The sequence below is a fragment of the Harmonia axyridis genome, chromosome 4, assembly GCF_914767665.1.
Source record: "Harmonia axyridis chromosome 4, icHarAxyr1.1, whole genome shotgun sequence".
NCBI lineage: Eukaryota > Metazoa > Arthropoda > Insecta > Coleoptera > Coccinellidae > Harmonia > Harmonia axyridis.
The window spans coordinates 35,702,621-35,727,701 of NC_059504.1; the positions used below are offsets into that span (position 1 = coordinate 35,702,621).

The 25,081-nt window shown below is 33.9% G+C and overlaps 2 protein-coding genes across 2 annotated transcripts; one reads left to right on the forward strand and one right to left on the reverse strand.

Annotated features, from left to right (window-relative positions):
* Window positions 1–2,834: 2,834 nt before the first annotated feature.
* Window positions 2,835–18,113, reverse strand: LOC123679204 (replication factor C subunit 1). The gene is made up of 11 exons (XM_045616644.1): window positions 17,919–18,113; window positions 16,818–17,862; window positions 16,472–16,632; window positions 16,295–16,418; window positions 15,506–16,144; window positions 15,104–15,259; window positions 14,812–15,026; window positions 13,946–14,292; window positions 4,024–4,278; window positions 3,756–3,969; window positions 2,835–3,180 (listed from the first exon to the last, which is right to left on the reverse strand). Exons 1-11 carry the CDS (start codon window positions 17,925–17,927, stop codon window positions 2,899–2,901), a joined length of 3,447 nt encoding a protein of 1,148 aa, XP_045472600.1. The 5' UTR covers window positions 17,928–18,113; the 3' UTR covers window positions 2,835–2,898.
* Window positions 18,114–18,203: 90 nt separating this feature from the next.
* On the forward strand, window positions 18,204–21,359 carry LOC123679205 (peptide chain release factor 1-like, mitochondrial). Its single transcript, XM_045616645.1, has 3 exons — window positions 18,204–18,803; window positions 20,015–20,338; window positions 21,013–21,359. Exons 1-3 carry the CDS (start codon window positions 18,257–18,259, stop codon window positions 21,354–21,356), a joined length of 1,215 nt encoding a protein of 404 aa, XP_045472601.1. The 5' UTR covers window positions 18,204–18,256; the 3' UTR covers window positions 21,357–21,359.
* The last annotated feature ends 3,722 nt before the right edge of the window (window positions 21,360–25,081 follow it).

Consider the following 25,081-nt stretch of genomic DNA (forward strand, 5'->3'; position numbering starts at 1 on the left):
ACATACGTTATTATTTCTCGCCAATAAATTTTGTTTATTGATTTTTATCGTGAGTCTCTCAGGCCTCACAGTGTTAGGAAAAATAATTGTATTTTATGTATGCTTTATAACTGTCACTTTGGGCACAATATTATTATTATTTAATGTGAATAAGAGATGATGTAAAAGCCTACACACTCAAATACATACAACAGTAGGTAGTAATAAACATTGCCAGTATGTTATATTCAGATACAAGAATTTTAAACAATAGTGATGAAACAGAAAAAAAAACAAAAATCACAAATAGGAAGACGAAATACCTCCGACTATCACAATTCGGGTGCCAATCGAGACGATTTTTAAAAGCTCGCCTGATGGGGAGCAGTGTGACCATCTATAGTAGAATTCTACTTTTTTAGTAGATTTCAGGCCATTCATGGTAGATGAATTTTTCATAGTAGATTTTGGTAGATTTCAGACTTGTTTGACTTTTAGGTCCAAGTTGGTACTATTTGCAATCTAACAAGGCTTAGATACAGTAACTTGATAAAACAATAAAATTTTCACTGTCACTGTATATGTATAAGCCTGGTTTCAGTCCAGATTCAGATTTATTTGTGATTTGGGTTAGAGTTATAATTAGGAAGTACAAGGTCAATCCTCGAGTTACCTAAAAAATTTATGTTGGAGTATTTCAAACCATATTTTTGATGCAAATTGAACAGTGCTCGAAATTTTTGAAAATAAGTTAAGAAACACGTTCCATGAGAATCTATTTATGTCAATAAATGCCACTAGATTTCAAGGAAGATAATTATTTTTATTTCAATGTCATCCACTATCTTTTCCCATGCCAAGACAGCTGCAGCATGCAAGGGTTGTTCAACGATTCTTTGCGGAGATAAACCTATGGGTTACTGGAAGGTTGCAGTCCCACTCACATTGTACAAGTAATATAACATAATTCATAAAAAATTGAAGGAGATAATGTTTTTGTTAATAAATGATAAGAGGAAGGGGGAGGAAGCTCTACCAGCCTTTCCCATCGCTGGGGGCTGCAATACTGCCGGTTTGTGTGGGGCTCTCACCCACTAAACCTTCCTCCTCTGTGTTAAGGTGACTTATCTGGGAATTGGATACCATATTAGATCCATTCATCGAGTGGTCACTCTTTCCTCAATACACCTTCTGCGCACAGAACGGTAAAACAACAGTCACCCCTCTCAAAACTATCCTACAAATTAAAACTGTCCACGTTAGTAAAGGTAAAATAATAAATTAATATTTACATCTGAAATGAATAAATAAAAACTCTCACAAACGAACATAAGCGATAAAATTATCGGTGACTATCTGAGAGATATAGTGTGGAGGAACAAAGCGATGAGCTCACAGAGCAAGACCAGAATCTATAAAACGTGTGTGAAAGCTATTTTCACATATGCATCAGAAACCAGAGCCGTCTTATCAACAATAAAAAAGATAATGAGAACCACAGAGATGAAAATATTGCGAACCATCAAGGGAGTCACACTCAGAGACCGAATAAGGAGTAATGACATAAGAGAAGAAATGGGCGTACAGGATGTGGTGAGATGGGTCAGTACACGAAAAAGATTCTAGAGGGATCACGTAGAAACAATACCAGAAGACAGATGGGCAAAATGGACTAAAACTAATAGGTCGAACACACGCAGACCACCAAAAAAAAGGTAGGACCTAGTCCTATTGAAAGAGGGAGAAGAAGAAAAACTCTCCCTCCTCTATCTATCTTCCTCCTCATTATCCCCGTGATATACCCGTATAATACTTTCCAGCACGAAGTGTTCTCCAATATTCTCTCTATCACTACGTCTACCAAAGGAAAGAAACCCAGTGATCTTTTTGCCTCTTCCCTTTTCTTCCTCCACCTCCTAAACATCTGGTACACGTGGTATCTTGGACTCTGCATTTCCTGCATTTATCGTTTGGGGGTCTTTCCTATTCTTTTGGTGTAGGTTCCGAAGGGTCCATGCCCTGTGAGGAACTGGGTAAAGTAATAGTGCGTAGTTCTGTGTTTGCTATCTACCAAAAGTTCTATGTTTTTAATCAGCCTTTGTCCACATGGCCTTTTCCTCCTGTTCCACCTCTCCTGCCACCTTCGGATGTTTGTTTTTTTTTTGTTGACCATATTCCTGTTTTCCGCCCGTCTTCTCCGATTCTGAAGAGAAAACACTTCTCATCGACCATCAGATCAATCTGTGGAAAACTACCGCCAACTGTGCCGCCTCCGCCGAAACCCTGAGCAAGCTCTGTGTTAGTGTTCGTATCATCTTTTATATACTGTTGTTTTTCTTTATAGCCTCCCCCATTCAGAGGCAGCGTACAGTGCCGTGTGTAATTCCACACAATTATTGGCCTATTGCGGAAATTTCAATGAATAATAGAATTCTTTGGCAATGGGTGTAACACAATCCTCCTAGTCTTGAGTTCCTAAAGTTTTAGACCCAGAGCCGGTTATGGGTGAAATAATGAAGCGACCGTTTCAGGCGCCTTCAGTTGAGGGGCGGCAATTCGGCACAGTTTGCATGGCAGCCCAACCAATATACATAGAATACCCTTATTGAAAGAGAGATAAAATCATTATGTATTTCACAAAGACGAAAAACAAAACTCCCTTCGCTTTCGAATTATTTGGAAGCTGATGTTTACACAACCATCACATGGAAAATTCCTACAATGTTACATTCGAAACTAGTTGCTGTTAAATGCCAAAGATTTTCAGCGTAACACACGTTTGTAATCCCAATTAATTTTCGAAGCGATACTGTAACTTTGCATGCCCTTCCGCCCTTTAAAATCAAAAAACAATATAAAATAAGTCAAAAGTATATTTCAGTAAAATAATACATAATAACAAAACAACTAAACATAAATTCATTTCTTTCCCTTTCCTTTTCCTTTAGACTTCGATCCTGGATTAGAAGTTTTTGTCTTTGCAGTTTCTTTCTTATTCTGGGTCTTAGATTTTGACTTAGTTTTAATCAGGTTGTCATTTTCTATTTTATCTTCTGTTTCAGATGTTTCATCATCTTCATTGTCCCCCAATTCATTGTCGTCATATAGAACAGAATTTTTCTTCTTCGAGAATCCTGAATTTGCAGAATATGAAAATATTGGCACCTCCTTGTTGTATAATCTAGTAAATGCCGCCTTAACCTGAAAGAAAATGTTAAAAAATATTCAAAGGCCCATTTCATTCATTATTATTTATGTGAAGAACAAGTTCGAGTTCTCTATATATAATTCCCATTCTCCAAATCCAATAAAAAACACTGCAAATATTACATTATGGCTTGTTAATTCCTCCTTTCCTTAGAATATCCAAACCATTGAAACAAAAGGATATATAAAATTAAATATAAATATTCTCCGTCGGAACTCGAACCTGCGCCAGTTCGAAGTCGCGGTAGGGCAAACCAACTCGTTAAGCACTCTACCACGGACGCTTATGGTGCTAATACCGTTATATTTAAAAGGGAATATTAAAATGTTCATAACTCCGAAACGATAAAAACTAGGACTTTGCTGTAAAAATATAATATTGAGTAACATCCTGACAATACACGTTTCCAATTTCATTATTATGTTGTGCCACATTTCTGAGAAATATATTTTTTTATTCCTCGATTTTTTCCTTCAAAATTTAAGGATCGTGTTCTTGAACTTAGAGGATCAATGCGTTCCTTGTACAAAATGTCTTAAGTTTTCAAATATGAAGTCTAATTATTTACCTTTGATTCAACTCCGTCCATCATATTCTTTTGTTTGGCAGTTGTACAAAATTCTACCAAACTGTCCAAATCTTCTCGTAGTAATTGGTAAGTTTTCATAACCTCAACAGCATCTGATACACCCTCCATACCTTTTTTCTTTAAAGGAGTTACTATGGACATTAGCAATGCTCTTGAGTAGTCCAAATTCATGGCAAGGGATCCTCCAGATGTTCTGAATTTAAAAATTTTAATAATGTAAAAAAAATAGGATGTTTCATGTACTCACTGAATCCTGGTATGCATAGATAATTCATTATTTAATCTCTTAATTTTATTTCTCTTGGAGTTTTTGCCTAACCAAGATGGAAAATCTATGGCTCCAGTAAATTGACCACTCATATAATGACCAGGCAAAACAGATGAATATATGGCTTGTAAATCAAGAAGAGACCAATTGTTTGATTCTCTTATTTTCTTATCAATACTTGCTCCCATACTAATAGCTTCTGCTGCGGCTGACACATGCTTCAAAGTAAGCTTCCTAAAGTTGAAAGATCCAAATGTAAAATTAATGATTCTATTAAATTGATTTAATATAATTGGTTAGGTCAGATATTTAATCGTATATATAAAACTGAAGGATATCTTTGTCTGTTTAAGGTTTTAAGTTGAAGAAAAAGGTAGAAGTTAAACATTTTTTTTTGTATTCATAATGATCTAGAATCACATATTCACTGGTTTTTGGGGATACTCTCCAAATGGGATAAAGTTTTCAAACTATAGAAGAAAGCAGTTAGATTCATTTGTGTAGTATAGTCAAACATAATGTAGACCATTATTTAAAAAACTAAAAGTTTTATCTATCGCCTCCGTATATGTATTTTAAATATTGAAATAAGTTAAAGCTAACATTCACACTTTTTCATTATTAAATGACAACCATACGTACTATACTAGGAATGTGCATGAATTAGCAACACCAACACACAAATTTATTTATTTATTTATTAACGGTACTACCATTATACAAAGAGAAAAAAAATTAATTGGATACAAAACATACAAATGAAATATTTCAATAATTAAAATTGTAACAAACTTAAAAATATCATCAAAACGAGACAAAAAGAGCTTACAAACACATCAAAGTAGATACATCCCCCCTCAACCTTGACAACGCGCCACTGAATATATCAACCCCGAGAACACTCACTGTATTAGTGTTCCTCATCATCCTCGGCATTGGAGAAAACTTAATTAGTTCTTGATAAACCGGGCCTAAACAGATCAACTCGCCTAATCGGTCTTGGAGGAATATTCAGGTTGAAGCGAGACAGCACCTCCGGAGAGTAGACAAGTCCCCTATAAATTTTTGCCACAAAAAGCACGTCAGCCGAGAACCTTCTTGATCTCGACTCGCCGAGAACAGCCGAGAAGCAATGCCAAGCCTGAATGAAACATGCCTGAGAAATTTGTTTTGGACCCTCTCAAGAAAGAGTCCATCAATCAAAGTATATGGGGACCAAACAATAGACGAAAATTCAAGAGTTGGTCTCACAAGTGCTACATACAGGTATCGAAGCGTCTCAATGCTCCTAAAATCTCTCGTGTTTCTGATAATGAAACCTAGAGTCTTGAGTGCTCTAGAAGAAATTGCCTGAAAGTGTGGCTTGAAGGATAATTCACAATCATAGGAAACGACAAGATCCCTCACAACACCTATACGCTCTAAGGGACTACTCCTTAATAAAAAAAAGTTGAAATTAACGGACTCTGAACTCTCGAAATTGACATCGACTTACACTTACTTATATTCAAAGACAAGCAGTTCTCAGCACACCATCTCTCCAATGCCTCCAAATCGGACTGCAAACAAATAATGTCTGGAATGGACTTAACCGAAATGAAAAGCTTCAGGTCATTGGCGAATAAAAGGAACTTATAGTATAGGATCCCGATATAAAAGGACCTTCACCGAGATGCTCATTTGATAAAACGTATTTTATATTTAATTTAACATGTCAATAAATATATCACATATGGGTTGCCTAACAAATTTTAGTCCAGAGTTGGTTTAATTCATAATTAAAAAAAAATTTTTTTTCGAACATTTCACCGGTTTGTTTATTAGATAAATTCTATACCAATCGAAAGTATGAAGCCCATAGAATGTGCAAACATCAGGTTGCCTATTTTTTTCCGGTCACAACTCTCGGGTTGCCAGGTATAAACAGGTCAATCTATACTAGCATTTTGCAACGGTCTGACTATTTGATTAAAATCAATAAAATTAAAGATTATTTCATTATGAACACGGTGGTATAGGGTTGCCTGCGAAAAATCAGTCCAGAATCCCGGTTGTCGAATTTTAAAAAGTTAAATATTGCTGCGAGTGAATGTGTGCGACTGAGAGGCAGCGTGACCAGGTTGAAATATAGTCAATCTACTAAACTTGCCGCAGAAATCTACGAAAAATCTACCAACACCGTTCAGAAATCTACTAAAAATCTACATATTTTTTGACAAAATTTCACAGATGGCGCTGCATTAGATTTTAACATTATTCAGAATACACTTTATTCTAATGTCTCTTATGGTTGAATTTCACTTCATGAATAGGATATACAGTACAGATGTGTTCAGATTCGAAAATAAAACAAGATTTTATTTCAAAATTTGAACGACAAAAAAAAAAGGAAAAAAAACCGAACAAAAACAAATAGGATCAAAATAGCAAATATAAACAAACAAATTTATATATTTAAATAAACAAAAGGATATAAATAGAAATAAAAGGTAAAATCTTTCTGATAAAAATAACATTAAATAAAGAAATGAAATACTACAGTTGAACATAAAAAAAATAATTGAAAAATCACTATCAATCTGCAGTCAAATCATCGTCTTTAACATCCATACATAAATTTTCACTATCCATCGAATCGAGCATATTTTTTGTAGGTTGAAAACGACAGCAATCACCTATCTCTTGAAGTCCTTCTTTAGCATGTTATAATAATGCTATATTTTTATTTAGAAATCTGTTTCTATTTTTTGTTTTAATGCGGTTAATAGCCGAAAATTTTCTCTTGCATTTGGCATTCGAAATCTGAAATATGCAGCCAGCCAAATTTGTCGATGAAATTCCAGTTAGACATATTTTTTTCCACTGAATAGAATACCAAATGTGAGATAATGGTATATTTTCAACGGAAGTTTACACACCATCTGTTTTCAATGAGGCACCCTTCGGATATTCCATCATTCTTCGTATTTATTCACAGCCGACAGAAGTTTTATGATTTTATTATGTTTAAATAGGTACGTACTTCTAGAAACACGTAGAACGTAGAACCTCAATGAGAATGAACAATGAATTGATTCATAGAAACAGTCTAGACATCCGAATTTCCATATTCCCAATCGTCTCGGTTATATTTTTTAAAACTACCAAAATCTACTAAAATCTACCAAAGGATTTCTTCCTACTGAAAACCCCATGAAAATGCGAAAAATCTACTAAAAAAGTATATTTCTACTAAATCTGGTCACACTGTATACGAGTCTATCGCTATCCTTCTCATTTCCAAGAACAAATAGCATGCGCACTCTCTTTCTTTCACTGGACGGACTTCAAACAGCTGCTATGCTGTGTCCTCTTCTATCGCATGAGATGGTTGATTGAGACCTCTAGTCGCACACATTCACTCGCAGCAATATTTAACTTTTTAAAATTCGACAACCGGGATTCTGGACTGATTTTTCGCAGGCAACCCTATACCACCGTGTTCATAATTGAATAATCTTTAATTTTATTGATTTTAATCAAATAGTCAGACCGTTGCAAAATGCTAGTATAGATTGACCTGTTTATACCTGGCAACCCGAGAGTTGTGACCGGAAAAAAATAGGCAACCTAACGTTTGCACATTCTCTGGGCTTCATACTTTCGATTGGTATAGAATTTATCTAATAAGCAAACCGGTGAAATGTTCGAAAAATTTTTTTTTAATTATTAATTAAAGCTACTCTGGACTAAAATTTGTTAGGCAACCCATATGTGATATATTTATTGACATGTTAAATTAAATATAAAATACGTTTTATAAAATAAGCATCTCGGTGAAGGTCGTTTCATATCGGGATCTTAGACTATTAACGAATCGGATCAAGGAAACAATATCATTAATAAATATGAGGAATAACATCGGTCCCAGATGACTACCCTGGGGCACTCCTGATGTGACAATTACAGGAAAGGAGAGTGTTCCATTTGTTTCACGAACTGAACCCTATTAGTGAGATAAGAGACCAACCACCTATGAAGCCGACCGTGAAAACCAAAGTCTCTGAGCTTTCTTGCCAGAATGGGATGAAAACAGTATCGAACGCCTTAGAAAAATCTGTATATACAACTTCTACCTGTTGACGACAATCCAAAGCATCAAAAACATATTGAACAAAATTCAGTAAATTTGTGTCAACACTTCTACTCTCATAAAATCCGTGTTGTTGTGAAATTATTCTACCATAAACTTGAGATTTAATCTGGCTGAAAACAATAGATTCGAACAATTTCGAGATAACACTCAAAATAGTTATTGGCCGATAATTAGTGATATTTTCCCTGGGAACAGATTTGTGAATAGGTTTCACAAAAACAGACTTCCATGACTTAGGAAACACCCCATCATTCAGTGATTTGTTGAAAATTATTTGTAGTGATAATGCGATGAAGTCTTTACACTTTTTAAGAAAGATAACAGGAATATTGTCTGGGCCAGGTCCCTTGTTTTTATCGAGGGCATCGATACCGTCCAACACCTGTTCGACATGAATCATTGGAACATTTAACATATCATCGGTTAAGCAGATAAAGGTTCAGTGGCGTTACAGGAGATATTATGGTTAGTTCTATAAACAGAAAGGAAAAACTCAGCGAAAGCACTAGCTATATCTTTTTCAGTTTGGATCTCTGAATCTTTGAAATACATTGCTGAGGGAAAGCTTTTATCCGATTTTTTTGAATTAATGAAGTTACAAAATTTCTTCACATTTCCAAGCATAGACTCTTCACATTCCTCTACATATGAGCGGTAACATTCTTCAGCCAGGGATTTACAATAAGATCTAAGATTACAGAAGAGCTGGTAATCGTCCCAAGTGTTTGAAGATTTATACTTTTTATGAGCCAACTTTTTTCAAATATTGCATTTTCAGTTGGAAATGTGGAGTTCCTAATCTTAATCTTAGGTACAAATCTATCAACAGCGCTGTATATCGACTCGTGAAATACATCAACTAGAGAGTCAACATCACTACAATCATCGAACCTTTGAACCCAGTCTATGGATGACATATAATCAATTATGTTTTCATAATTAGCTGACTTAAAATTATGAGCTATTATCTCTGTACTACTTCTACATGACTGAGGAGCCTTCACGCTAAAAGTGAGTGCTGGATGGTGATCATCCAGCCTAGACAGAACCTCATTCGCTAAACTTATTTAACTGAAAACTGGAGAAAACAAGATCTAACATTCTATTGTTTCAATTAAAAATGCAGTTATTTTGATCAAGATTCAAAAAACAAAAAGAACCAGCCAAAACTTGAACCTGCTGAAATAGAATAGAATCTACGCTAACACCCAAGTGGTTGTTAGTCCATACGGCATGAGGAAGATTATAATCTCCGGTAATGAATATCCCGTCAGGTTCAAATCTTTCAACTGCTCGTTCAACATTCTCAAAGTGTTTTTCATAAAGGTCCACGACAGCTTGAGGTGGTATATATGCTGTAACAAACAGATACTTCAGCTGACCAATCCTCACAACAACCAACAGATCCTCAACCGAGACGTGAACACGTGGCACTCTATGTACACAAAAAGTCTTTTTCACAGCAATCATACACCCAGCACATCTGTTTATTTCACTAGTTGAAGACGTGCGATCTGTCCTAAAAAGCTCAAAGTCCACCAGTTTAAGTTCAGCATCATCAATATATAAAAGGAAAGGAACCAAGGAAGTTGCCACAGCTATTTCAAAGTCCTAAAGAACTTGCCAATAAATTCAATGGACAAAGAAGAGTACTGGTCCTGATGGTGTTCCTGCCACTGTTGTAAAACACTGCATTGATGAGATATGTGAGCCTATCACTTACAAAATTAATAACTCCTTGAAGTATGGTGTTTTCCCGGATGTTTTGAAGGAAGCAGTGGTAAAACCTTTGCATAAAAAGGGTGATGTCAATGAAATTGCGAATTACAGGCCTATTAGTATACTGAGTACTTTCTCCAACATTTTTGAGATGGTGGTATGCAAACAGTTGACTGGTTTCTTTTACAGGTACAGTTTATTCGCTACCTCTCAATATGGTTATATGAAGGGTCGTTCTACACAGACTGTAATCTATGATTTCATCAAAGTTATTATTGATGCACTTGAATCATCTGAGATGACTGTTGGCCTTTTTGTTCGACAGCCTTGACCACGATTTGTTACTGAAAAAACTCTACAAATATGGGGTTAAAGGTACAGCTCTGAAATGGTTTAAATCTTTCCTACTGAATCGTACACAAAAAGTTGTGATTTCCGACCAGACTCGAGAAATTAAATCAGATCCAGCTAAAATTCATTCTGGTGTACCCCAGGGCAGTATTCTGGGTCCTCTGCTCTTCATTATCTTCATGATTGATCTTGAATACATTATCATGAAATTTAACATATTTATGATGAATTATGCTGATGACACTAATCTTCTAATAAGAGCTTTAAAGTATCCCGAGATCGTACGGTTGGTCAATGAGGTTATGGTTGAGATTTTGAGGTGGTTTGCTGACAATGGCCTCTCAGTAAGAGCTGACAAGACAAAGGTAACCCTCTTCAAAACTAGTCATGCTGGTTTTGATACTCCACAAGAACTCAAATTGGAATCAGAGAACATCTCCTACTCCTCTTCAGTCCAGATTTTAGGAATGATTGTTGATCAGTCATTGAACTGGGATGACCATATTACTGAACTATGTAAGAAACTTACTAATATATGCTATTCTCTTTATATTCTCAGTAACTATCTAGAGACTGATTCACTCAAGTCAATCTATCAAGCCGTCTTCGAATCAAGGATAAAGTAGGGTGCAATGTTTTACGGCAGTTTATCTGGCCTAGAGTATGTTACTAGATTACAAAAAAGAGCTTTAAGAAGAATTTTAGGCCTAGGAGTGAAAGAGTCATGCAGGAACAATTTCAGACAAAATGGTATTCTAACAGCAGCTGCCATACATATACAAGAATGCCTGCTTTTTCTTTTCAAGAATAGGAATAAGTTCATTGAACTTTCCACTGGAGCTTATAACACAAGAGCAACACTACTAATGTATCCCAAACATAGATTGACTCTGACTGAGAAAAATGCCGAGTATTGCAGCATAAAGTATTTCAACAAGCTTCCAGCCTACATTAGAACTGAATCCAATATACAGCGCTATAAGAAAAAAGTTTTTAAGTTGTTATTAGAAATTGAACCTTATTCAGTTAAGGAATTTATAGAATATCATTTCTCCAATTCTGTGGTTATTCCATTCATTCTTCCACATCTTGTAGAACAAAATCGTGCGAGAATATATCAGAAACGCACAGTTTTCATGGTTATATTTTATTATTCTATGTTGGTACTCCGAACTTTCCGCCACGGCTTTATCTGTCAATTCATCAATTTGCCTTAAAGAAATCAGTTCTGCCAACCAACATTTTTCAAATGCAAAAATCACTAAATTATATTTATGGAAATATTTCATTAATTTCAATGAAAATGCAATGAATTAGAGAAAATAATGTATAATACTCGTACAGAAGGCTCATTCTACCACTCGTTCATTCCAAAACTCGCCATCTCGTGGCTCGTTTTTGAATTTTGAACTCGTGGAAGAATACCAATGCCTTCTGCACTTGTATTATAAATAACTATTATGGTATCTTTTTGTTTTCTTTCTGATTGACACTATTTCTTTTCGAGGTTTTACAATCATTATAATATGTCATGTATACCTTTATTAGAAATAAAGATGCATTATTATTATTATCAATGGAGTCATCCCACCATGTCTCGGTGAGCAAAATTATATCGTAGTCTGAGACAGTCACATTCTGAACAAAATCAACAATCTTTGTCTGTAAGCCCCTTACATTCTGGTAGTACACATTTAGAAATTTGGTTGGTTTCCTCCACCTCTGGAGGCCGAATGGTTGTTCCTCGAGAGTTGAACAAGTTATCTTCTCCCTGAAATCTTCTGCTTGCCAGCTCCTTCCGAAGTTTCAATAAATATTCTCTCTGCTTGAAGTGAGGTCAGACTGCACCCAAACTGGCAGAAATTTATTCCTGTTTTTGAGGATCTTCAGCGCTGATTCAGAACTGTCAAAAGTCACCTTCAAAGGTACATGTCCATTAGTATTCTTCTTTCAGACACCAATAGCATCGAGAACCTACACTTTAGGAAACACGCTGGAGATCATATCTTGGATCAGTTTTTCACTGTCAAGTGGTGTGCTACTATCAGAAATATTATAGAACATGAGATTCTTAGATCGCTGCTTACGATCTTCCAGTTCAAAAACAAACTCCTCGGATGAGAAATTCAAGTCAGTTGGCTTGGACTGGTCATTAGATTTGAGAGCAGATAGTTCACTCTTCAGTGAACTCAATTCAGCCTCCTGTGGTATCAGCTTGGTGGACATGCAAGTCATCTCTTTTTGGAGTTCAACAATTTGTGATAAATATTTATTCTCCATTTCCTTCTCAAAGCCTTCGAATTGTTTCTGGAGGAATAGTGATAGCCGATTAAACAACTGGTCGGTGTCTCTAGAAGAGTGAGTTGGTTTGCAGCATGTTATTACGACATCTGATCCAACCACGCGAGCCTTACTTGAGGGATGGAATTGAGCTCCTCACTCAACACAGCTGACCTTTCTCTCACAATATGCGCATTCGCTTTCGGTCTCCTGTGAAGCCGTTATAGAAATTATATCGTCGACGCCTATGGATGGACAGCTGTTAACTCCAATGAAAGGATAAGAATGGTCGTATGACTGGTTATGAGAAATCACGCAGGTATATGGGTATTAAACTGCGTAATATATTACCTATTGAAATCGAACAGGTAAAGAATAATAGTTTAATGATCAGTGGAAGAGTATTTGTTGAAGAAAAGCTTTTATACTCCCAAAGAGTATTTTGGGAATTCGTTTTAATTTTTTATTTGCTTGTTTTTTTGTAATTTTTTTCTGGTGACAGGTCCTATTTCGAATGTATTTTAATGTAAATATGTGGTTTGAAGGACAAATATACATTTTTATTATTATTATTATTATTACCTTATATTTGCAAGGATATCCTTCAAGAATAAGAAATGGAATGTTGGTTTGTGTGTGCTGCGGCAGGTTCCGAACTGGTTACAATGGTTTCTTTATTTACAGTATTTCTTTATTTTAACGATAAGAAAGAAATATGTTTGAGCGCATTACTTCAATCAGAGATAATGTATTTGTCAAGCAGCGATAGTGAAAGTACAGAAAAAGATAATTGTGCAACCGAACTGCAGTTAATAGCAGATGAAATTGTCAATACCCCCATGATTTTAGAAAATCCCAAATACCCAAAATGAGAGATAAAAAGGATGAGGTTATTTGAAATGTTACCAGGAAGTAAGAGTTGATATTTGGTAAAGCACTAGATGCAAAAGGCTTTTTAAAGAAAATAAACAATATGAAAGAGGTTGACAAAAAACTGAAAGAGTTATAGACGTGAAGCTTTCACTGCAATCTAATAGTGTCAAGACTGTTGAATCAGCTTGTAGTGTTTAATCTGTCAGTTCCACAATATCTGCCATCGCTACAACTGATCACTACAAGGCTGAGTCCAGTAGTGACCACACTCAAAGTTTTTGAGAATGTCCTTCTTATTTAGTGTAAAAGGAAACTTTTATGAATAACCAATACTTTTTTGGGGAAGGATATGCTTATACTCTATAAGTGTAAGGTCTTACTCAGAATATTATAAATGCGAGCTGAAGAATTTCCTTCATTTTCTGCAAGCATAACCTTTTTTATGATTATGGCTCATTAGGCTGTAGGAACCAGCAAAAATTGATGATTAACCAAGAATATTTCAACAAGTTAACAGGAAGAATAAGAATTAAATGTACTCACTTATCTACATGGGGTTGAACTTTCAAGTAATTTTCCTGTATAAATAAAGGACCCAAACTATAATCATAAAAGAACAGCCTGGATTTATCAATCAATGACATATCCTTTTGGTCAGTTTCATTGAATACCATTTTACAAACTTGCCAAGGACCTAAAACTGTATCTTTTTTGGCATTGGCAGAATCTTTTTGAGCCTGCTCTAAACTTATCCCAGTATTCAAATTTGATAACATAGATAGCTGGTTCAACGTTTGCCTTATATCACAAGTTGTTCCATTTATAATTTCTGTGGCTATCTGAGGGTTCACTTGAATACCTTCTTTGCAACATATTGACATAACAAAGCCCTAATTAAAAAAAAAATAAAATTATGAGGAACTTTTATATGGAGAGCTGGCAAGAATACATTTTGGGATACTAATGTTATTATATCAGAATAATAAGCAAAATTAAAGCCAAGTCACACAGACAACTATAATACTTTCCTCCCTTCCCTGTGAAACTCTTTTAAATTTTTAAATAATTTTTTGAGAATGTCTATGATTTACTAGAATCTTTTTGAGCTAGAAGCTAATTGAATTAAAAATACTTGAATTATTATTGTGCCACAGAATTTAATACAAAAGTTATCAACGTCAGGAAGATATAAATATGGAAATATACCATTTTATCATTTTCTACTAAATACTAACCGTGTCATTCTTCTGAAAGTGTTATTGGTTGGGGAAATCTTAAATTCTTCATTATAATGTCACGACATTTTTTTACTTGTCTAATTTGATTTGATTTCAACTTGATTCTCTGTTCACCCATTGTATTCACTAACCCAATATGTATTCTTGCTGATGCATTCAGTTTTTACTCACAAGAATTTGCTGAGCTTTTGGTTTATCAAATCTTAAATCAAAGCAATAATTAGACAATGTCCTCATTTTTTGATGGTTTCTATCATTACACATACAAATTATTGGTATTTTGGATATTTTAATAAGGCTTATGAGTTCCTGCATTCCTCCACGATCTTCATTTCCTGCCATACCATCAACTTCGTCCATCAATATTACTCTCTTATTATCAAGCCCTGAAATATAAGAATGTAATAATAATAAGTTAATTTCAGAGTCATTACTAACCTCCCACCCACTTTGCATTACTAACCTGTATTATAGATGTTAAAAGATGATATATTCTGAGAACTTAAAGCATTAGCTACTTCTCTTTGGAGAAGCTTTTGACTCCTGGTATCTGAAGCATTGAATTCTACTATATCAAAACCTAGGCTTTCTGCAACTAAAGTGGCAGTGGTTGTTTTCCCTGAAAATAAATAATAGTAAAATACCGTCTACAGATTCTTTTCATACTAAAGAAGAATTATGGATAGAATTTATTCATAGTATGCTCTCTATGAGTAACACTTGTCAATTAATTTAGTATTTTACTGAGTCATACTCGACTAAAATTTTCAGGCAAATCCTTGATCAAAATTTGTTGAGGAGTACAAAATTCAGAGTGCCTTTTGCAGAGAAATTGCAATGTTTTTCCCTGATTTAAAATACTCACCAACTCCTGGTGGGCCACTTAAAAGAGCACATTTGAAATATCCTCCATCATTATTTTTGTCCCAAGGCTTTGGTTGAACAATTTTTTTTTGTTTTCGCAATTTTTCATTGATATGCCAACATTCTAGCCATTTTTTCAATTTGTTCATGTTACTATTGCTTACTTGTTGCCCAATAATTTGTTTTAATTCTTTGGGTTTGTATTTTTCTGACAATGACATGATGCAACCATCTATTTGTTCCTTTTTAGTATCTTCATATTTCTGTTCAATCTTTCTATCTTCAATATTAGATATATCCTTTTTGGTGTCATCTTCAACTGATGTTTTAATGGGACTTTTTCTATATTCAACTCCTTTCTTGACTATTTTTTCATTAGATTTTTTTTCGAACGGAACCTCAGATCTCTTTGCTTTTGGTTGAACAACTTCTTCACTTTCATTTGATACAAATGAATCATTTATACCTGCATCTTCAAAACTGGAGGTTTTGAGTACTGTATATTTTTTTGGCATTCCTGATTTTTGAAGTATCATATCAAGAAGTTCATCTTCAGATAAAGTTGGGATTTTATAGTTCTCAGCTTTCTGAAGTTTTGTTGGACCAGGATCTTCTCCAACAACAACATAATTTACTTTTTCTGTAAAAAATTCAAAGTGAAAAAAGTGTCATAAACATAATTGTATATCATATTACCAAAGATTTAAATAAATTTGGAATATAAGTTAAGAATTTGGGAGGAATGCAATTATTAAAATTATACCAATTTTATTCATTTCGTAGAACTCACTTGAAACACTATGAACTACTTTTCCACCATGTTCCTTGATCAGATTTTCAAATTCTTCAGACTCTAATGAATCCAGGACACCAGTTCGTAAGAAAATTAAATTTGATAGACAATCCACTTTACCCTGAAATTTGAAATAAAATTGATACTTGGAAACAATTAAAAATATCAAAATACCTTAGGCAGTTCTTTAGATCCATGATTCTTTGGACCTCCACGATTGAGATACTGTTGATATTGCATGGCACAGTATTTCTTTTTCTCATAGCGTTCTTGATCATCAAAACCTGAATCTGTATGAGTTAATTTGGTTTTTTTACTTTCACTTAGTGTTTCATCTGAAAATATATTGCCATCACTTATATAAATATGCCATATATTGCCATCACTTATAAGCAATAAATCAAGAGATAAAAATAGATATCAAAATTGTTGAAAAAATTTCAAGATAATTTCAAAAAGCAATTGCAAAAGAAAAATAGACTTCACCAAAACCATCAAAGCTTAGATTTTAACTACCAACCTTTTTCATTATCCTCATGTTGTCTCTTTCTTGATATTCTATTTTTTATTGGGGAGAAGCTCCCTTTTTCAGAAATATCATTTTTAGTGGATATTATTTTGGTATCCTCATCAGAATATGATTGTTTTTTTGTTACTTCTTCAAGCTCTGAACTATTTTTTATGGCACCTTCTATAGTTTTGTCTAAAATGTCTTCATTTTGTAAAAAAATATCATCATCAAGATCAATTAATGTTTTTTCAAACTTTTTATCATCATGAATTCCAAGTTCAGTTTTAACTTTTTTAGCCTTTTTAACAATAGTAGGTGATTCTATAGCAGTTTTTTCCTTTGATTGATTAACTTTACCACTGAAAATATCAGATACATTAACAGGTTTTAATTTTTCTGCTTTTTGAGGCATGATAATTTTTTTAATATATTTTGTTTTAACAGTATCATCTTCAGAGTCAGAGTTTATTTGTAGCTTCCGTTTTTTCATATTTAATCTCTCTGGTGTAGGATTAATGATATCTACATCGTCATCACTATCTTCTACTTTTTTTGTTATATTACCTAGCTTTTTCAAATTAACAGATTTATGAGAATATTTTTCCAACTCATTTTTGGAGTGTCCATCTCTTTTAATTTTCTTACTTTTTTTTATGGGAGAAACTTTTGAAGAAGGCTCTGAATCTGATGAAACAATTTCAATTCTATCTTTATTTTTAGTATCAGGAACCTTTTTCAAATTTTTCTTATCTGTTTTGCTATTTTTTTCTCTTTTCTCTTCTTGATTTTCAATAACTAAACAAGTATCTGAATCTGAAGAAATAACTTCCATATTTTTCTCATCTTTTACTGTTGACACTGATCTCGAAGATGCATTTCTAATGCTTGAATTGGAAAAAGGTTTTGTAGACTTGTTTGTTTTCTTCGATGCATCCTTTTTGGATGTTTTTTCCAGAGTTTTAGGTTTAGATTGTTTTTCTGAGTTTTTAGATTCATCTTTAGTTTGATTAGACGAAGTTGTTTTCGCTAATGGCTTGAAAAAACTTCGGATATCCTACAATTATAAAGAATAACACTAGTACAAGATGAAGATGAAAGAAAATAAGTCACCTTTGACATAATATGGTTTTTCTTCAAATACGCAACAGTACTAAAGAACTTATGATTTAAATAAACTGTGTTCTGTTTTTGTCAGACAGATATCCCAACAATATTAATATTCTTACACAACATCAACAGAGGTAACATACAAGTACAATTCAACTTGGAGAGCTTTTTTTAGTTCTTTTAATAAAATTTTGATCTTCGGCGCCAGATAATATTTGAACTAATCAATATTCAACCTAGCCAACACAGAATACCAAGCCAAGAAACTTTTGATCTACGACTTCGAATATCACAGAAAATAGAATATAACCTCAATTCGTATAAATTTTTTTAGGAGAAAAATGAGAATATCACCTATTTTTCGAATATTCAGAAATCAATTTACCAACTCTTATGGGATCCTTCCATTCAATACTCCAATTATAAAAGTAAATAAATCAATTATACGTAATATAAACTATGAAAAATTGAAGGAAATAAAACTAAATAATGTTTCTCTTACCAAATATTTAACTAGTATCCAAGATAGGTATAAGAAATTATTGTGTGATAAAGATAAAAAGCACCTAACTGAAATAAACAAATTGTCGCCAATAATAAATTGCATAATTCATAGGAATGATATTTTAAAGAATATTCTAAGTTTGAAAGAACTAGAGAATGAAAATGATTCTTCACTTAGAGATTTAGTTAAGTCCGATTTGGAAGAATATTCTCAAGCCTTAGAAAAATTAGAAGAAGAATTGATTGCCAACTTATTGCATCATTCACCAGAGGATGACTGTAGAGATATAATATTTGAAATTAACAGTGGAGTAGGAGGGCAAGAAGCCATGCTTTTTGCGAAGGAATTATTTGAGATGTATAAGAATTTTGCAGAATTCAAAGGAAAGTATTACAATATATTATCAAATTTTTAACTTCAGTATTATCTCAAATAACTAATTTATAAGAACAATATTTATTTTCAATTTGAATGGAAATAACGAAAAATTTCAAGGAATATTATAAAAAATATAGAATACCCAATATATTGCGGAATTTCTACAGTTTTTTACAAAAATATTATACATTTGCCCAAATCAAAATTGTGTTCCAGAAAGTTTTTAGCTACAGTTCATAATGAGCGTTCATTCAAATTCGTGGTCAAGAGTGCTGTGGAGAAATTAGAGTGGATTTTCTGTGATTACAAGTAGCGCTTAGCTTGTACTATATCATTATCTGGTAATTTTTTCATTTCACTTGAAACTGTCATATTTAGAATTTGGATTTTCGAATCTGTGAAAAAAGTAAGAATGAATAATAAAAAATGAAATTTGTTGGAGTACAAACGGCATTCATGATCGAATCTTACTCCAGAATTGGACAGAAGATTGAAGGCAAATGGAAATATTCTATAGATATTTAGATAGGATTGAGTACCCAGATGTTCCCATTGATTATAAATGTTTCCAAAGCACTGGTTAACTGGTTACTGTTTTCCGTGAAATCGGAAGAGTGGAAAGAAAGAGTGGAAGTGGTCAACAAATAAAAAGGACAATTCCTTGGCCGATATTTGTCAAAATCGTCATATTTTATCGATTCATGCAAACTTGCCAATGAAATTTGCAAGTTGGGGGAAACCATTTTTGTGAATCGAGAGGTAATTAGTTCAAAAAAGTCGAAAATTGAACTGGAGGTTTTGTCACTAACATTTGTTCACATACTTCGAATCAGGGAATTATATGGTACAAACTAAGCACTAAGTGGTGTTCTTTTATTCAGCAAAGTATTCAGCGCTTCAACCACGGTTGCATCAAATCGTACTGTCACTCGTTCTTTTAATCACCGATGCAGCTCATTCTTTTGTTTAACACCTGATGAGCCATCTGACAGCTCAGCGTGTTTCAATCAGGGTGAATCTGTGATGAATAAAAGAACACCACTCTACTTGTTATCAACTCTAATTTCTCCACAGCACTAATGGCCACGAATTTAAATGAAAGTACATTAAATTTCAAACTGACATCAACTATTTGAATTGCTCAAAGTTCTATGAAACCCAGTAAATTTAAGGCTTTAGACATAGCAATATATAAGATAAATGTTTATCTTTTCAGGTTGGACAGTTGAAATAGCAGAATATGCTGTGACAGACATTGGAGGTTTAAGACATGTATCTTTGTTGATATCTGGTGAAGATGCATTCAAACTTTTGAAGTATGAGGCAGGAGTCCATAGGGTACAAAGAATACCCTCTACTGAAAAATCAGGAAGAATTCATACAAGTACAGTTTCAATTGTGGCGATGCCTCAACCTACAGATATTCAGATACATTTAGAGCATAAAGATTTGAAAATTGACACGAAAAGAGCAACAGGAGCTGGTGGTCAACACGTTAATACGACAGATAGTGCAGTGAGAATAACACATTTACCGACAGGTAATATCACATATATAGAATAGATTTATAATACAAGTGCAGAAAGCATTGATATTCTTCAAGTTCAAAATTCAGAAAGGAGCCTTGAAGTAGCGAGTTTTTGATTGAAAGAGTGTTAGAATAATGAATTTTCATTGGAATTAGTGGAATATTGCCATAAATATCGTTTATTGATTTTTAGATTGAAAAATGTTGGTTGGCAGAACTGTTTTCTAAGACTGTCATAGCATTGTTCAGATGAATATAGTGATGCGAGTCGTAACTTGCAAGAATGACCGCCAATATGACCGCTGACTATATGTTGGAATAATATCCCTACAAATTGCACTGTGGTCATTAGTGACCGTTCTCTTTTTTTTTTTTAAATGAAGTAAATGAAAAAAATCGATATTAAGTAAATCAGACTGAAGTTATCAATTGAAATATATGGAAAAACATTTTTTTGACACTTTTCACCAAATGAGCTTGGCCGAGAAAGTGTTAATTATGATTGGGAACTATTTTCTATATTTAAGATGCTTAGAAACCTCTTGAGGGGGGATATATCCCCTTTATTCCCCCTTGGGTACGCCACTGGATCTAAATACAGTAGTACAAGGATATTATCACACATATCTTTTGTAATAAATTCTCTTTAGAAATGAGGAAAAGATATTCATATACCTTAATTTCAGGGATTAGTGTTGAATGCCAAGTGGATAGATCACAGATCAAAAATAGAAGAATAGCAATGACTAAACTTAAAACTTTATTATACCAAAAAGAACTAGATTCTCAATTAGAAAAGATGGATTCCACAAAAAAAAGTCAAGTACGTACAAATTTCAGAAATGAGAAAATTCGGACCTATAATTTCAATCAAGATAGAATAACTGATCATAGATTACAAGGAAATATACACAATTTGAAAGGGTTCTTACAAGGTGACAAAGCATTGGAAGAAGTTATATTGAAATTGGATCATAACCACAAATATGAAAAGTTACTGGAAAAAGTAAATGAAATAAATCAGTCATAGTTCCATGTATTTTATTTGTATATAAGATAAAGAATTTGCTAAATTATTTCAGAATGTATAATTCTGGTATAATATTAGCCTCTATCAGCTTTTAAGTTTAAATAACCCAAGTGGTCTATGAATGAATATAATCATGGAATCAGATTAAGCCCCTATTTGTTTTGTAGTGACTCGGTCTGCTCATAGATGGCGCTATGGCTGTATGCGCCATACAGTGACGACACGGCTCGTCAGCGTTTTGATTGGTTGGAGCCCTGTACGCTATTAAAGGTCGAACTTTCACCAGAGATCTCTGATTTTCACCATTTACATTCGAGTGCCGGGCTATTTCACATGCTTTGAAGCATTCTTGTTTGTCTTGTTAGTGATTGTGACTGGTTTAGGGGCTTCAAACCTCCTCAAAATGTGAAAATGTTATCAAAAGAAACGAGCGGTCAACCAATCTTCGCGCAGGCGCAGTCGATAATCTGAAACTTGAAGCACCGAATCTATTGTTTCCCTTTGACATTTAATGGCGGATGGCCGGAGTTGTCGTCATTGTAGCATATACAGTCACTGTAATGCGCCATACAGTGACTTTATATACTATAGGCATCTGAGATTAAGAATGCAGCGACAAGGTGAGCAAACGTAGAACTATAAATGTTGCCATTGAAGTGTTTGGTTGTATTAGTTGTGTGTGTATTTGCGTTATTAAAACTTGATTTTACAATAAATATAAAAACTTTTTAGACTTCTATAGTGAACAAGTGTGTTACTGTGTATATAATATTTTCATTTTAGGTGAAGGCGGTAGGTATCATCATTTATTTCAGTTCAGTCTAGTGATATTGAAAGTTGTGCAAGGATGGAAGACTTCGATAAATAACGAATAAAAATCGTGTGCATATAATATGTGAACGGTTCAGTCAACATTATTATACTACAGGATTCTAATAGTACCTTTTTTAGGTCCAAATGGCAAGACTGAGTTTAATAGAATACTTGGGGTATCTTAAAGAAGTGTTTATGAAGGTGAAGAAGTTTTAAATGCTGGTCACATAATAAAAATGTTACATGTTATTTGCATGACTAATAAAGGTTTTTTTACTTATCCGAATTGATCATTTCACATTACCCTTCCATTATACAGTCCCAACAAAATATTACAAATGCTAATGTATTGAATATTTTTGGGAATACTACAGAAAGTCCCATATCCATTTTTATTTATTTATTAAGAGATAATTCAATTTACATAAAATGTTTCTAAAAATAAATTTATATAATTAGGTTACTTGAAACTACTCATATCGATACCTATTTATCGAATTAAATTATTGCTTGACTAATGAATCATCAAAAATAATGAGAATTCAATTGAAAATATTTCACTTATGAAATGTATTTATTTTGAAAATATATTCAGCATATTATACAACTATTCTAAAATAATTAAAATGTGATAGAGAAGTATCATCAGTGTACCCTGAAAAAAAATATTTAGAATTTCAGAGTACATGTCCAAATATTTCTGAGTAATTTTTCCAATATTGTGTAAAGGTACCTTAGATTTGAAGACAATGTATCTTTGGCACAATTCTTGTGAAATGCCAAATAAAACAGATAATGTCACATATGAAAGATCACATTTCAATTTTGTTGAAACTAAAACAATACACTGCTTGATTGTTAAACGATCTGATCTTTGATCATTGTAAATAGATTGTACTGCTTTTACTATTGTATCTTATAGTTTCATATTATTGAGACCAGTAAAACTGTTTAGAGCACTATCTGTTGTTATCAGGTCACACAAAGAAGATACTTTAGGGGTATTCACTTGCACTTCGAAATCCTTGAAAGTTTTAGGCCCATTATAATCAGGCTGACCCTGAAGAAGCTGTAATAGACCTTGTATAGCTTTGATTCCATCTTGGGAAGTAGATTGTAGAGCAGGTTCGATTTCTTCACAAGATCATATTTCAGCAACAAGTTTTTCTTTGTTTCAATCTTTCAGATCTACTACTAGAACATTCAGGTTCTTCCTTTGTGGTAGTAGATCCAACAGGAAGATTTCTGGAAGGCACAGTAGTCTTTTTCAAACATTTTTTCTGTGTAGAACTGGAATCTGTAAACGATTATTATTATTATTATTATTGGTCTCCATAAATATAATCTAAAATTTCAGGTGCTGTCAGTGCTTACCTCGATAAAAATAATCATCATCGATAAAATGCAGGGAACATAGTTTCATATTTCTTGTCACTGGTTTATCGATTTTTAGTTCAGTTGCCAAGCTTTTTGTCGATCCATCAGTACTTTACTCCCCAATTTCCCTTCCACCCAAACACGATATTTATTACCAGTTTGAGGGAAAGCATGGAACTTGATATTTGTAGTTTTTTTTCCCAGGAAGAACACTGAGGAACTGAACAATAGCGATTCGAACGACTCATAACTATTAAAATAATTTAAGAAAATATAAATATTTGTGGAATATCACACAAAAACACAGCAGAATGCAAGAACCTCAGAGGAATGAAAAGGACTGACTACCTCTCAGGTAAGAGCCATAGCAAACCATGGCAACATTTATAGTTACTCTGATTGTCACCAGGTGGCGTAGCGCTTATCTTGATTCGCCTATAGTGATGACACGACGCGTCAGCGTTTTGATTGGTTGGAGCCCTGTCCGCCATTAAAGGTCGAACTTTCAACAGAGATCTCTGATTTTCACTATTTACATTCGAGTGCCGGGCTGTTTCACATGCTTTGAAGCATTCTTGTTTAACTTGTTAGTGATTGTGACTGGTGTAGGGGGTTCAAACACCCCTAAATGTGAAGATGTTATCAAACGAAACGAGCGGTCAACCAAGCTTCGCGCAGGCGCTGTCGATAATCTGAATCTTGAAAATGTTTGAATCTATTATTTCCTGCCGACCTATAATGACGGATGGCCGAAGTTGTCGTCACTGTAGTATATACAGTCACTGTAATGCGCCACACTATATCGGCCCCGGCGTTTTTATCGATGGATAGCCTAACTGAAGAGTCCATCAGCGATCTCGGGACGAAACACCAAACCCCCGGCACAGGGCGCACCTCTAACTTGGCTCTACAGCAGCCATACTCAACGTGCGATCCGCGGGCCGCATGCGGCCCTTTTGCCTTTTTTATGTGGCCCGAGCCACGGCATAGCCTAGTATTACAATTTTTACAGTAGTAATACAAATGAAGATTCGAAATTACGCAAAAATAACGGTATTATTATTCAATCATTTACTCTTGATTTCTCCCTTATTGCGTACACACAGGACACTATTAGGTACTTTCTCCTAGTCTTTTTAGCAAGAATGCCCCATCTCAAATTCTTTTGCTCTTGTAGTTTTCTTTTCTATGTATTTTTGGGTTTTGTTTTTTAGCTGATTACATAGTTAAATTGTCATATTATTATGAATACGACAATTTAACTTTTAATTTTTTTTATCGGAAAGCCATTTCTCATATAAAACGTGCGGGGTCCTTTATTTTTCTTGCCAGTTCCATTATTTTTATCATTATTATCGCGTGGATTATGCTAATAAAAGCGTTAAAATTCATGGTACCTATCAAAATAAATAATTGCGATAAAAAAAGGTCCTATTTCATTAAAATCGTCAGTAGTATCCTCTGTTTTTGTTTTCGGGAGCGTTTTCCTAACACCCTGTATATTTTTATTCTCGCCTAATCCCCACTTCCCTACT

What these genes read in the sequence shown, in the direction of transcription:
- LOC123679205 (XM_045616645.1), top strand. Translation starts at nt 18,257, where the DNA reads ATGAGAATATCACCTATTTTTCGAATATTCAGAAATCAATTTACCAAC. An exon ending in GAATTTTGCAGAATTCAAAG is followed by an intron (nt 18,804 to 20,014) that starts GAAAGTATTACA and finishes TTATCTTTTCAG; the next exon opens with GTTGGACAGTTGAAATAGCA. An exon ending in AATAACACATTTACCGACAG is followed by an intron (nt 20,339 to 21,012) that starts GTAATATCACAT and finishes CCTTAATTTCAG; the next exon opens with GGATTAGTGTTGAATGCCAA.
- LOC123679204 (XM_045616644.1), bottom strand. An exon ending in ACATGAGGATAATGAAAAAG is followed by an intron (nt 16,633 to 16,817) that starts GTTGGTAGTTAA and finishes ATATATTTTCAG; the next exon opens with ATGAAACACTAAGTGAAAGT. An exon ending in AGTAGTTCATAGTGTTTCAA is followed by an intron (nt 16,145 to 16,294) that starts GTGAGTTCTACG and finishes AATTTTTTACAG; the next exon opens with AAAAAGTAAATTATGTTGTT.